The sequence below is a fragment of the Petaurus breviceps genome, unplaced genomic scaffold (assembly GCF_028583685.1).
Source record: "Petaurus breviceps papuanus isolate PSGF00001 unplaced genomic scaffold, PetGlider_PUasm1.0 207, whole genome shotgun sequence".
Classification (NCBI taxonomy): domain Eukaryota; kingdom Metazoa; phylum Chordata; class Mammalia; order Diprotodontia; family Petauridae; genus Petaurus; species Petaurus breviceps.
The window spans coordinates 534,966-548,212 of NW_027185850.1; the positions used below are offsets into that span (position 1 = coordinate 534,966).

The following is a 13,247-nucleotide window of genomic DNA, read 5'->3' on the forward strand; positions in this document are numbered from 1 at the left end:
CTGGAGACAAAGGGACCTGTCAGGCTGCACGTCCGTGATTGTTTCTCAGAGAAAGGTGGGCAAGGAAAGAAAACGCTGACAAATGACAAGAAGCTCCTTTGCGTTTCATTCCCAGCTCGGCCGATGCCTGCCTCCCCCTGAAGGAGGGAAGGACAGCCAATGGGACGAGTGTGATTAAAGCTGTGATTTGTTCTGTATGAGGAGGTGACACCATGAGGATGTTTCCAGTTTTCTCTGTCTTTGACATTGCTTCAGCTTCAGATCCCAGTCTTAAAATTCTCTGCTCTTAACTTTTGAAACATTATGCTAATCAATTCAACAAGCATTCATAAAGGACTGACTATGTTCCAGGCACTTTGCTAAGCCCTGATGAATGAGAAGAAACAAGGGGCACAAATACCCCCAGAACTCACTATCTAATGGAGAAACCACCTGAAAGCCATTCTTGATGAACAAGACATACACACGAACACACACCACACACATACACACATGCGCGCACACACACACACACACACGAAATTGGAAATAAGCCCACAGGGAAGGCATGAGCATTAAAGGCAACCAGGAAAGGTTTCTTGGAGAAGGGAGAATTTCAGCTGAGACTCTGTGAAGCCTGAATCTAGTGACAAGGATAGAGAACATTGTAGACCTGGGGGACTCCCCAGGCAAATTCATGGAGTGTCTTCTGCAATGAAGAGCCAGGAGGCCAGCAATTCAGGAACTGGAAAAAGTTGAGGGGAAAAAAATGGTGCAAAGAGACTGGAAGGGTAGGGAAGTGCCAAGTTGTACTGGGCTTTAAGAGCAAATATGGATGATTGTGAGTGTACACAAAATATATGGAAAATAATTGATAGATAAATTATTAGTTTGGGGAGGGCACTAAAAATGGGGAAATCAGGAAAGGTAACTTGCAGGAGGTGAGTTGCCTTAGAAGAGAGCCATATGCAGGCCTCTAGATGGTCTAGATAGAGGTGAGGAGGGGATGGTTCTAGGCTTCAGGGTAATGGATGGAATGAGATCGCGACAAGGTCAGTTGGTCTGGAGCAGAGAGTGTGGTCCAGCTCTTATCTCTCCAAGGACTTTATAAATTCTTAGACCTCATTTTAGCCACGCCCCACCTGTGGACCACACCTTGTCAGTTCTAAGACTTAAGTGCTAAGGGATCCAATCCCATCCTATTACTTTATAAATGGCGACTATCACTTGAGGTGTAGTAGGCCAAGGGTGAGTCAGAGTCAGGAAGACCAGGGTTCTTTAATTAGGAAATGTGGCAGTAGTCCCTGAACTAGGGCTGGAAGGGAAGTATTTTAAACCAGTAAAGATGAATTGAATTCCAGCGATGAAAGTGTGTGAACAAAGGTTCAATATAACATGTATTTATTGGATGGATGGATGGATGGATGGATGGATGGATGGATGGATGGATGAATGAATGAATGTGTTTGGGAAAGGAGGGATGATCATAATATATGATAACATCAGAACAATTGATTTACATGGAAAATCCACTAAATTAAGAATGTGATACTTTTGGATAGCTCTGTATAAATTTTCCCTTATTAGCTTATGGAATAATTTTATTAGTTCATTATATAGAAGAGTCAAGGCCAGGGGTGAGAAAGCTGCGGCCTCAAGGCCACATGTGACCTTCTAGGTCCTTGGGTGTAGCCTTTTGAGTCCAAGTTTTACCAAACAGATGCTTTTATTAAGGGTATTTGTTCTGTGAGGTTTGGATTCAGTCAAAGGGCTGCCCTCAAGGACCTTCCCCACCCCTGAAGGCTAATCATTTTCTGTTATATGACTTTTATTGGTTACCTGATCATTTTCATTGGGCATGAATTCATTCAATATCCTTGTGATAGGGACCAGAGATACCAAGGCTAGAATGATACAGTCCTGTCCATAAGAAACTTCCAAGAAATTTTATAGTTTCAGATAAGTCAAATTTAAAAGAATAGATATGCAATGTGCAAAATGGGACACCAAGTTGGCTGGAACATAGAATGGAGGAAAGATGATGTGACAGACAGATGCCAAAATTAATGTGGGGATGAAGTTGACAAAGTTTGGAAACTGATTGAATAGAGAGTGGAGGGAAAAGGGGAAAGGAAGGATTCAGATGGGAATCTTTATAAATAAATTAACAACTGAGAGAAATGGGAGGCAGAATCTATGAGGAGATGATGGCGGAGGGGGGAAGGGGGAATAGAACAGAAATCTCTTTCTTCTGAATAATAAGTAGTTTTGCCAGAAAGACTCACTGAGTGGTCATCTATTTCCTTCTAGACCAAGATTCACAATTCAAGGAACCACAGATCTTTGGATGTGAGCTCAGAAGGGAGGTTTTTATCTATTGTTAGTGATCTCAGCTGAAATCACCTCATTTACCAATGAAGTCAGCCCAGCATTAATAAAAATAAGGGACATTTCTCTTAGAGACTCATATTCTGTCTCTTCCTCCAGGTCACAGACTGAATTTGTTCCATTGGCTCTTAAAATCCCCCTCATCAATTTTTTCCACTCCGGCATTTTAAAGTTTTAAATGCTTTGTGTTTCATCCTTGGTCCAAGCCTGTTCCTTCTTTTGAAAGTGTGTTTAAATATTTAGGGAAGCCCAGTGGGAGTTCCTTTTCATCACAAAGGAGCCACATAGACTTAAATTGACTGTGAATTGCACTGAATAGATTTATTTGCTGGGGGGAAATGACCTGCTGAAGGATAGAATGTGAAAATGAAATGTTATTCTTCTTTAGATGATTCTCTGACCTTAATTACCTCAATGTACTCTAAGACTGGCAGCAGAGGGCAAGGATAAAACTCAACTTTAGTTCAGTGTGTGTAAGCTCATTCCTTTCTGAACATGCAGGCGATGGATTGACCTATAGGAGACACTACAATTCAATGGAAAGTCTCATGACCTCCATCTCCTGGACTAAGAGACCATCATGGGTAAGTATCAGGCTTGTTCTTCATGGTCCCAGACAGCAGAACCAAGAACAATGGGCAGTTGAGGCCAAGAAAATCTCCCTGGGCCACAAACTGACTTCACCCTTATGGCCACTCTCCATCTTCTCAAGGTCTTTCCCAAAATGTGGCACCCACAGACACCGACAGCTGCCTTCTCATTAGGGCAGAGTACAGGGGCACTCTCGCCTCCTCGCCTTCACCACTGTTGGCATTCTTAATGGCTGATCCAAAACTTCATTGCTATTAAATTTGAAGTAGACTTGGAGGAAATCACCCTGAAGAAGGCCCCCAGTGATCCCTGATCCAGTCACAAAGGGGAACAACAAGAAATGTTGAAATGTGCACTGAGAGCATTGGGGCATGGTGCTTTCCAATTCGTTTTTTATTTACGTTTATTTGGTTTCAGTGGTGTGTGTGTGTGTGTGTGTGGGCGGGGATCACTAACTTCTGAGATGACTCCAAAGGACATCACTAAGTTTGTATTCCCATAGTCTCTGTTGGGGTGGACAAGAAGAAACGGGTTGGAAATTTCCCACTGGAAAGGTCACTCACTGCATTTGGAGAAAGAGTTCCTGTCAATGAAGACCCTTGCGAAGCAAGGAAAGACACTGAGATCTCTCATCCTTGGCTTGTTCCTTTGTTATGAGTTACCAGCAGAGAACCTCTTTAAGACACAATGAGGGGCGGCTAGGTGACGAAGTGAATAGAGCAGGCCCTGGAGTCAGGAGGACCTGAGTTCAGATTCGGCCTCAGACACTTAACACAGGCGGGGAAAAAACTCTCTGTGTGACCTTGGGCAAGTCTCTTGACCCCAATTGCCCTACCTTCTCCCCTCCAAAAAAAAAAGACACAATGGGATTTACTGAATAGAGGGTTGAATTTGGCACAAGGAGGTTCAAATCCTGAGCCTGATGCATGCTAGCTGCATTACCATGGCCAAATCCCTTAATGCCTCACAGCCTCAGTTTCCCCAGCCCTAAAATAGTAATGATAGCTATACTAAGTGCCTCTCAGAATTGGCTCAAATGGAATCATTTCATCGGCTTCCAAAGGGGAAATGCTGTTTCCGATCTCTACACCCTTCAAGGAGCTTCCAAAATAATTCTCCGGAATCAGAAATCTGCTGATGCAGTTGCTCTGCCGAATAACTGTCAATTTCCTATTTCCTCCTGGATAAAAGGCAGATGCCTCAGTCTGGCCTCCAACCGTCGAGGAGCCGCCGCCTCGGCAGGCTGACCTGACATCCCTCCCTTTCCCACTGCGTTCCGCCCGAGTGAGCAGAGGCGCGCCTTCCCTCCCCACCTGCGCACACAGAGCGCTGGCCGCAGGACCTGTGCACTCCTCCTGCTTCCCCTGCATCCTTCAAGGCTCAGCCCAGGGGCCGCTCCCTGCAGGGAGCCTCTCCTGGGTAGCAGGGTGCTCTGCGTCCCTGCACACCCGCTGAGCGACCCGCTGAGCGGTGCAGGGGAGAGCCCTGGGCCGCAGCCACAAAGATGCGAAGCCAGACCAGCCGCCTGGCCTCCGTTTGCCTCAGCTTTCTCATCTCTGAAAGGGGGATGAAAATAAAACCGATTTCCTAAGGTTGTTGTGGGGGTTAAACGAGATAATACATGTGAAGTGCTTAGCGCAGTGCCTGTGCGGAGGCCGGGCTGTATTCATGTCCGCTGCGGTTATTGGTGATGCCAGGGAGATCCCCGGGGGAAGGGAACGCATGCATGCGCGTATCTATATGTGTGTATATATGTATGCACGCGCGAGCACACACACACACACACACACACACACACACACACACACACACACACACACACCCCTCCTGGCCTGCAGGACGCACTCAGAAACTGCCCCACCTACGCCCGTCAGATGGGGTGTGAGGATATGCGAGCGCTCTGTTACCATCACTGTCATTTCCAAGCCCAGGGCCATCATTCTGCATTTCCTCCCTCATCCTCTTCAGGCTCCGGGCACAGACAGCTGGGCTGGGGCAATGCCCCTTCAGGCCTGGCCCCTCAGACCTGATAATCGGGGCAGAGCAGAGCTTTCCCGCCCCTCCTGGACAACTAGTTATATTACTATTCGGGAAGGACTAAACTCCAAAGGAAATCAAAGCATTTAGTATCTAAGCAGAAAAACAAAGGCAAATATTTCAAAAGCATGATATTCTATGTAACCAATATGCTCCATTATTAAGATTAAAAATAAACGAGATCATTTGTGTTGTTATTGTCAAAAGGCTGCCAGATAATATAGGAGGCAGGTGCTGGATTTCTTCTCATTCTTCTGAGTTTGAATATGACGTTAGGTAGCAGCTGTGTGACCTTGGGCAAGTCACTTCACCACCCTCTGCCTGGGTGCCCTCATCAGTAACATGGGGATAATGAGAGTACCAACTTCACAAGTTTATCATAAGGATCAAGGGAGATCATATGTGCAAAGCAGTTTGTACACTTAAAGTGGTATGTAAATGTTAAGTTAATTATTATAGTAGTTTATTATTAGGAGGGCAAAAAGGTTATTGGAGAAAAACCATGTTTTACAAGAAAGAAAGATGTCGATAAAAATGTACTACAAACAGAGCAAGGTCCGGCCATTTTCACAGCTCCCACATGTCCAAAGAGGGACCTACCTCCAGGTGCCCGGTGAGGGTGGCGACGTGCAGGGCTGTCAGCGCCCCATAACCGGCCTGCTGGACATCAGCCCCACCATGCAGGAGAGCCGTGATCAGTTCTGCATTGTCCTGGAAGGAGACACATCCTCAGTGAGACTTCAGCTTCTAAAGTTGTGTGATGTTTTATTGATTTCCTGCCTGTCGCTTGGCTTAGACACCCAGAGAAAACAGAAGTGGATTTCAGGTGTTCACAAGTGTTAGCACGTCAGGAGAGGCCGGGCTCTCGGCACTCAGAGCAGAAGCTCAGGGTCACAGGGTCTCATTTTTAATTGAGCCTCTGTCACTTCCCAGGGAGGCAGTGACAGTTTTCGGGGGATGCTGCTGCCTCAACCTTGGCTCAGGCCTGGAGGCAGGGCTTGGCCTATATGCGGGTCACAGCCAGCAAGAATGTTCTCCATGGCAAGGACCATTAACCTCAGGAAGAGGCCAGAATGGGGCAGGCAGCAGTTTTAAGTGTGCCGACTGTTTAGTTCCTCATGAAAGATGCCGCAGAAAGACAAGACCGGGGCCTGCCCATTATCCTGCTTCAGCAGAATCATTGCTACTTTGATACCATTATCGGTAATGTTTTGTCACTGTGTCCCTAAGGCAGGGAGTCCTCTCCACTCGATGCTCTCCCTCCCAGCTTGGATCTCTCACTGCAGAAAACTATGGAGCTTCTGCTCAAGGCATCTGGACTCCTCCTAATGAAGCCACAACCAGACCCGGGTGAGTCCTATGCCCAGCCTCCTATCTGTGAGGAGCCCCAGGAAGGAGGCTCGGCAAGCACTCAGAACAGACTGGGGCAGAATGAGAAATTATCTCTGCGACATTTAAAATGATGATCAGAAGTCAGGGTTACAATAATATTTATGATAATGATAATACGATGATGGAATCTCACTAAGCACAGTTTCCTAGCTGTGCCCGGCTACTTAATTGGCATTCACAGAGAACTGTAAGCCTCGCAAAATATTCTACTTACATTATGGCATTCGAGCTTTTCATACCCCTTTTATAGATGAATGAACTGGTGACTGGCCCAAGGTCTCAGAGCCCAAGGTCCAAGGCCACATTCAAATATATGTCTCCAGGGAGTTAAATGCAAGCCATGTACAGACTAAGTAGGAAGTTCTTTGGAGGACATGAAAACTGGGGGAATCCAGGAAGAATGCTCCAAGGAGATGGCTTTGGAGCCAAGAGACAAAAGAGAGAAAGGATGGCTTGCAGCTATGGGAACCATGGCATGATGGGAGATGGACTCCACACGGAAACCAGCCAGCAGACTTGACAGGCACTAATTATGTCTTACAGGAAAGAGTAGGCTTTACATCCCAAACAGCTAGATTTATATTGTACCCTAGGCATAAAGCCAGGAGTAATCCAAGCTCCTTGGGCAGGGGAGACCTGCCCAGAACTCTTTCCTAGGTTAAAATTAACTTTTGTTCATTTGGCCTTTAAAGGCCTTCACAGCCTGACCCAGCCTAGTTTCTCAGACCTGCCTTCCTGACCTTCATGCACCTGACTGGTCTGTTTGTGGTCCCCTTCCATTTCCAGTCTCCATGCCTTTGCCTAGTCCATCCTCCAGGCCTGGAATTTACTCCCTCCTTTCCTCCCCTTCTTCCAATCCCTTTCTTCCTTCAGATCTCCCCTAAAGGGATGAGGCCTTTCTGGACCCCCACTTCTCCCCCAGTTGTTAAGTCACCCCCACCCCCCAATCTTCTACTGACATTTTTATATTTGTTGTTTTCTCATGTCTGGATAGATGACTGATCTTGGCAGCATGGGAGCTCCCCGAGGGCAAGGCTGTTTTTTGGTTTTTTTCCTTTTGCACACCAAGGGTGTGGCAGCTAAGGGCCCTGGAAAGCTTCTTGATTTAGTGGAGAGGAGAGGCTGGATTCAGAAAAACCTTTGGGGAAATGACAGGTGGTCTGGACAAGTTGTGATGAGATCTGAGCAGGGGAAGCTCTGGTGGTGCTGGAGAGAATGGGTAAAGGATAGGACATCAATGGATATGAATTGAGCAGTGCTAGGGAACTGGTAGGAGATATGGGAGGACACAGAGCTGAGTGAAACTCCTTGGCTGTAAAGGGGGATCCAGGAAGAACTGGGGTGCCTTCAGCAGAAGTCGAGGAGGGAGGTGCTTATGAGGAAAGAGATGGGCTCAGTGTAGGAAACATGGAAGAGGAGATGTCCAGCAGGCAGCTGCACAGATCGGGGAGCTGGGGGTCACATCCTGTGGAGACTGGTGAGATCCACAGCAGGGCACTTGCAGAGACGAGAGACTGTCTTTCCCAAGAGATGGATTTCAAGTCTGTTATGTGATAAACTGACCTCACAGGTAGAAAGCATAAGCATTATGCAAATCCTGAGCCTAGGAAAGCTGACTCCCTTTCTCACTGAGCACTTGACAGGGGCTGCTAAAGACACCGCTTTTCCTAAAGAAATGAAGTTTCTATTAATATTTGCATTAGGAATGGTTGTCAGAAGAACGGGCAGCTTTGCCTTCATGCAAGCTCGGGGCAAATGCACTTTTACTTTTTCATGAAGCAGGATCTGAGCAGGCTAAATGCAGAGGGTGCACAACCCTTGGCATGCACAAGTGCCTTTGGTTTGATATTTCAAACCGGAATCAGATCTGCTGTCCAAAGAGTGTGTGCTGGACAAAGGATGCCCTGAGCTGTCAAGTCAGACTGAAGCTAAAAAGTTTACAAGCAATGAATGCTTCACAATTCCTTCAGGGGATAAAATCCCTCCCTCTTTCCTTCCTTCCTCCCTCCCTCCCTTCCTCCTTTCCTTCCTCTCTCGCTTTCTTGCTCGCTCCCTCTCTTCTTTTTTTTTCCTCCCTCCCTTTCTTCCTGCCTTCCCTTTTTTCCTCCCTTCCTCTCTTCTTCTTTCCTTTCCTTCTCCCTCTTCTTTCCTTCCTCCCTTTCTTGCTCCCTCCCTCCCTTCCCTGTTTCCTCTCTCCCTGTATTCCTTCCTGCTTGCTTTCCCTTCTTTCCTCCCTTCTTCCTTCCTTCTTTCATTCCTCTCTTCCTCCCTCCCTCCCTGCCTTTTTTTCTTCCTATGTCTTTCCACAAGCATTTATCAAGTCCCAACTATGTACAAGGTACTGGGGATAAAAAGATCATAAGAACAGGGATGTGGGTCGCTTGGCTTAAAGGATGGGCTCCGCCTTGGACTCATCAATTGTCTGCTGGGCTGTCCCTTTGCCCTTGGTGTTGGACAGTGGGGGGGGGGGGGTAAGGAGGAGGGAATTGTGGAGTCAGTAGAAGTGGCTCTGCTCCTCACTAGCTGGGGGGCCTCTCTGAGCCTCTGTTTCCTCTTCTGTCAGTGGGGGAGGGAAAACCAGATGACCTCCCTGGGCCTTCCGCACTTCTCTTATTTTATAACACCAAGGACGTAGAATTAAGTAATGCCCAACCTGAACATCTGTGGGACTCCCATTTTCCATACACATAGGAGGAAGAACCAAACCTGTGAGTTCAATAGCATAGGGGAATCCTGAGTGAGGAAACTCTCTCCACCATTGCACAAAAGCCAGCCTCTCTGGCTGACAGTCTGGGAGTGCAGCCTATACTATGATAAGGTAAATGACTTGTCCAATGTCACCTAGCCAGCCAGTGTTCGAGTGTATATGTGTGTGTATGTGCATGTGAATGTGTATGGGTAGGAGTGAGTATGAGAGTGTGTGTATGTGTGTGAGTATGTGTGTAAGTGTATGTATATATGTGAGCGTTTGTGTGAGTATATGTGTGTATGTGTGTAAGTGTATGTATATGCATGAGTGTGTCTATGTGTGAGCATATGTGTGAATGTGTATAAGTGTGTGAGTGTATGTGTGTGAGCATGTATATGTAAGCATGTGTGTGAATATGAGTGTGTGTGTATATGAGTGTGTGAGTATGTGTTTACATTGGACCTAAAGGTATCTCTCTCCAAGATGCACACATTGCTCCCAGCTCTGTAATAGAGGTCCAACTGAACAATTTTCCACCTGAAAGCCTTTTTTGGTGACTGAAGTCAGCTCCCATGTTCCTCAAGAACCTTCTCTTCTCCATGAGAAGCACATCAAGTCCCTCAGTTGGACCCACATCTCATGTGTCCTGGGGCTCCTTCACCATCCCACTTACCAATGTCCTACTCAAAATGCAGGGCCCAGAAGGGCTTGCAATCTGGCCACAGCTGAACAATCCCCATTTCTGGCTTACATTTTTGTCCTTTCCTAATGGATACAGTCTTAGTAAGACTTCATTAGGCAGTATTACTTGGACCTCTATTGGCCCCCAGTTTAGCTTGTGGGCCACTCCCAGTCCCAGACCTTTTTCAGATCAACTTCTTCTAGACACACTTGGGCCATGGGGTATTTGTGAGTTATTTTTTTCATTCAAGTCTCAGAATTTGCGATTCTTCTACATATCTTTACCATACTTTACAATACATGTTGATTAAATTCCACCCTGAATTTCAGACTTGGCCCAAACACCCAGCCTGCAGGGTCCTAGCAATGACATGATCTCAGAAGCTCTGAGAAGTTATTTTGCAGGCTATCTCATGGAGGAGAAAATTAGATGACTTTATTATCCCCCAAAGGGTAATTTGTATACCTGACCCATAGGCTTGTTTTCTCAGCTTTGGAAAATCTCTATTAGAATGATCTGGACCAGATCGAAGGGCATTCTTGATGAAGATACGAAAAGAGAACAGTCAAGCTTTCCAAATTATTTTTAACAAACTAAACCTTGGCTTTTGCATAAGAGTACAATAAAAAAAAAATGGCCCACTTGTGTTTGTGGTTTGTTGTTCATAAAAAACAAGCAAATATGTGACTTGGCCAAGAAAGTTTCAGTCTGGAAGAATCTCTAATAACCAAACTCTCAAACCCATGGTCCCATAAGAGATTAATGCAATAGCTCCTTTTAGTGACCAACACCCTTCCAGATTCCAAGAGAGGCATGAAACAGGGAAATGTCACAGCCCCATCGAAGTCGTAGACCCTCCCTACTGCCCTGTGGATCAAGCAACAACCAGCCCTTGGGGCCTCCGCAATCTCCACACAGCAGAGACATCAAGAATAACATTGAGTCACTCCACTTTCTCACACACTGGGCACTGCAGCCAAAATGCCCGACTGGTTCTTCTGCATCCCTGCTGTCCCCTCTCTGACCTTGCCATCTTCAGCTTTTGGAATCCCCAGATGCCATCAGTTAGCCCACCAGGGAGTGGCCTTCCCTGGAGGGGATGAGGAGGCGCTTGGGCTTTCTTAGGCAGAGGGAGCTCCCCAGATGCACAGAGCTGCTCCCTAATAGAGCTTGGCACTTGCCTCTTCTGCTTTTCCAGGCTTGCCTGTGATACCCCAGAGATGAAGTCCTGAGTCACAGAACCAATGTCCGGCTCAGGACCTGAGCTCTCAGCTGGCTTTCCCCACTAAGCCACAAGATATTGCATTCACTTGGATACAGTGGGTCTTTACTGATCAGAACACATGATGTTTCTCACAGTAAAATGTATGGTCCCTGAAAACCGGGGCCAGACTAGAATTTCCTTCTCTAGATGATGCAGTGCATTGAGCCTGGGGTCAGAAGACTCATGTCCCAGAGTTCAGATCTGGCTTCAGACACTGACTGACCCTTGGCAAGTCTGCATTCTGCAGGCCTCAGCTTCCTTATCTTTCAGAAATGAGCTGGAGGAGGAAATGGCAGACCCCTCCAGTGTCCTTGCCAAGAATACCCCAATGGGGTCCTGAAGAGTGGAACGTGGCTGAAAGAAGAGAATGGGAGCACTGGCCCAAGAGACCAAGAGTGAGGCCCCTCAGAGCACATGCTCTGTGACCCCGACATCTGTCTGGCGGCCCCTCCTGCCCATCTCCTGCTCCTGGCCTCCCTGGCTTCTGCCACATAGCTCCAATTTATCCTGTCTACATCTTGTTTCCATGGTGTCTCCCCCATTGGACTGGGAGCCCCTGGGGCAGGCACTTTGCCTTGCTTTGTATGCCCCTGCTTGGCACACAGTAGGTGCTTTAAAAGCATTTACTGCCCCATGATGTCACCTTGGGCAGGTGACTCCTAGAAATCCTGTCTAACCACTACTTAACCACTGGTCTAGGAATCTGAACCTTTGTTCCTGTTTCACAGAACCCTTTAGCAGTGTGGCTAGGCCTCGGGGCCCCTCAGAACAGCTTTTAAAAAATGTATAGTTGAAGGAAATATAAAACTTGACTTCAGGCTCCCTGAGGTACAATAGATGTGCCTCCTCCAGACTCCCCTGGCCTCCAGGAACCCCGGGTTAAGCAGCCTCCCAGCCTGCCCAGTGAGAGGAGCCTCGCCCCAGGCTGCACAGGCTCCTTCCTCTGCCTCTGGCTGAAGCACTTCTTGGTATCTAGAACACAATTCCTCCTCCCCGCCCTTTTCTACAAGGAAGCCTGTTCCCTCCAGAGGCCAGCTCCCCAGGAGGCCTTCCCTGGTACCCTCCCTTATCAGCACCTGCTCCCTCCAGAAATCCCTTGGCATTCTAATTCTATTACACAATAAACAGGCTCTAGTGTGTCTGCTACCTTGGGTTGCCTTCTACCCAATCCACAGGGAGGGAGCCCCTTCCTTGGTATCTTTGTATCCCCTCCCAGGGGTGGGGAACCTGTGGTCTCCAAGCCACGTGTGGCTCTCTAGGTCCTCAAGTGCAGCCCAGTGACTGAATCCACACTTCACAGAACAAGGTTTGCTCAGTAAAACTTGCACTCAGCCCAAAGGCCACACCCAAGAACCTCCAGGCCTCAGGTTCCCACTCCTGGACCTACTGGGACCAGCCAAAAGAAGAATAAAATGAAATAAAATGGAGAGGCTGAGCTTGGTGGCCTCTTGAGGCGCTCTGGGCCCTGTCCTGTGGTTCTGCCACTCCAGGACAACAGACTCATTTCTCTGGAGCATCCCACGGTGTTGCTGAGAGGAAGCACAGGAGGGGCTGGGCGTGAGTGACCAGGCAGGTGGAGCCTTCTAGGAGGTTAAGTGGTTTAGAGCAAAGCCAGGGAGGAGAGGGAGAGGTGCCGGGAGCCAGGGAGGGCCTGCTTTTGACAAGCTCTCCTCCTGGCAATCACCCTTTACTCAGAGTGCTCTATGACCATTCTTACAACTGATCCTCACATCAGCATTGGGAGGAGGGACTATTAAGATTCCCATTTCACAGATGAGGAAAGTGAGGCAGGCAAAGTACAGCTGACTGGTCCAAGGTCACACAAGTAAGGAGTGGCGGGGGTCGGATTTAAACGCAGGTATTCCCCGCTCAAGTCCGGGGTCTGGCCTCGGCTCTTGAGCTGCGAGCAGATCCTCTTGGCAACCCTCTGAGTGTGTAAGAGGGAGGGAGGTGCAGACTCCTACTGGAGGAGGGCCTCCCCTCACTGGGAGTCTGCTCCACACCCTGTCCCATACACGTCACTCTGACCTCATTGGGCATGAAAGGGAATCAGCAGCCCAAGTCCCACTTCATTCCTCCAAGCGCACTGAAGTTTCTCTGAGGACCAGGGGATGGCCCAGGTCTGTGGGATGGAAAGCATTTAGTTATGGCATTAAGATTTAATGGAGTGGAGCTCCCTCCTGCACCCTGGGGGCTCCCACAGAAGGAGCCGTTAATCAGAATAA

At 47.8% G+C, this 13,247-nt stretch overlaps 1 protein-coding gene across 1 annotated transcript in view; it reads right to left on the reverse strand.

Moving 5' to 3' along the window:
* The window catches only part of LOC138164769 (serine/threonine-protein kinase TNNI3K-like), a 370,349-nt gene that overhangs the window by 331,738 nt on the left and 25,364 nt on the right, over positions 1–13,247 (reverse strand). Inside the window, exon 5 of the mRNA XM_069092731.1 lies at positions 5,596–5,706. Within this exon, the coding sequence (XP_068948832.1) occupies positions 5,596–5,706 (111 nt within the window). The remainder of the gene's footprint in view (positions 1–5,595; positions 5,707–13,247) is intronic.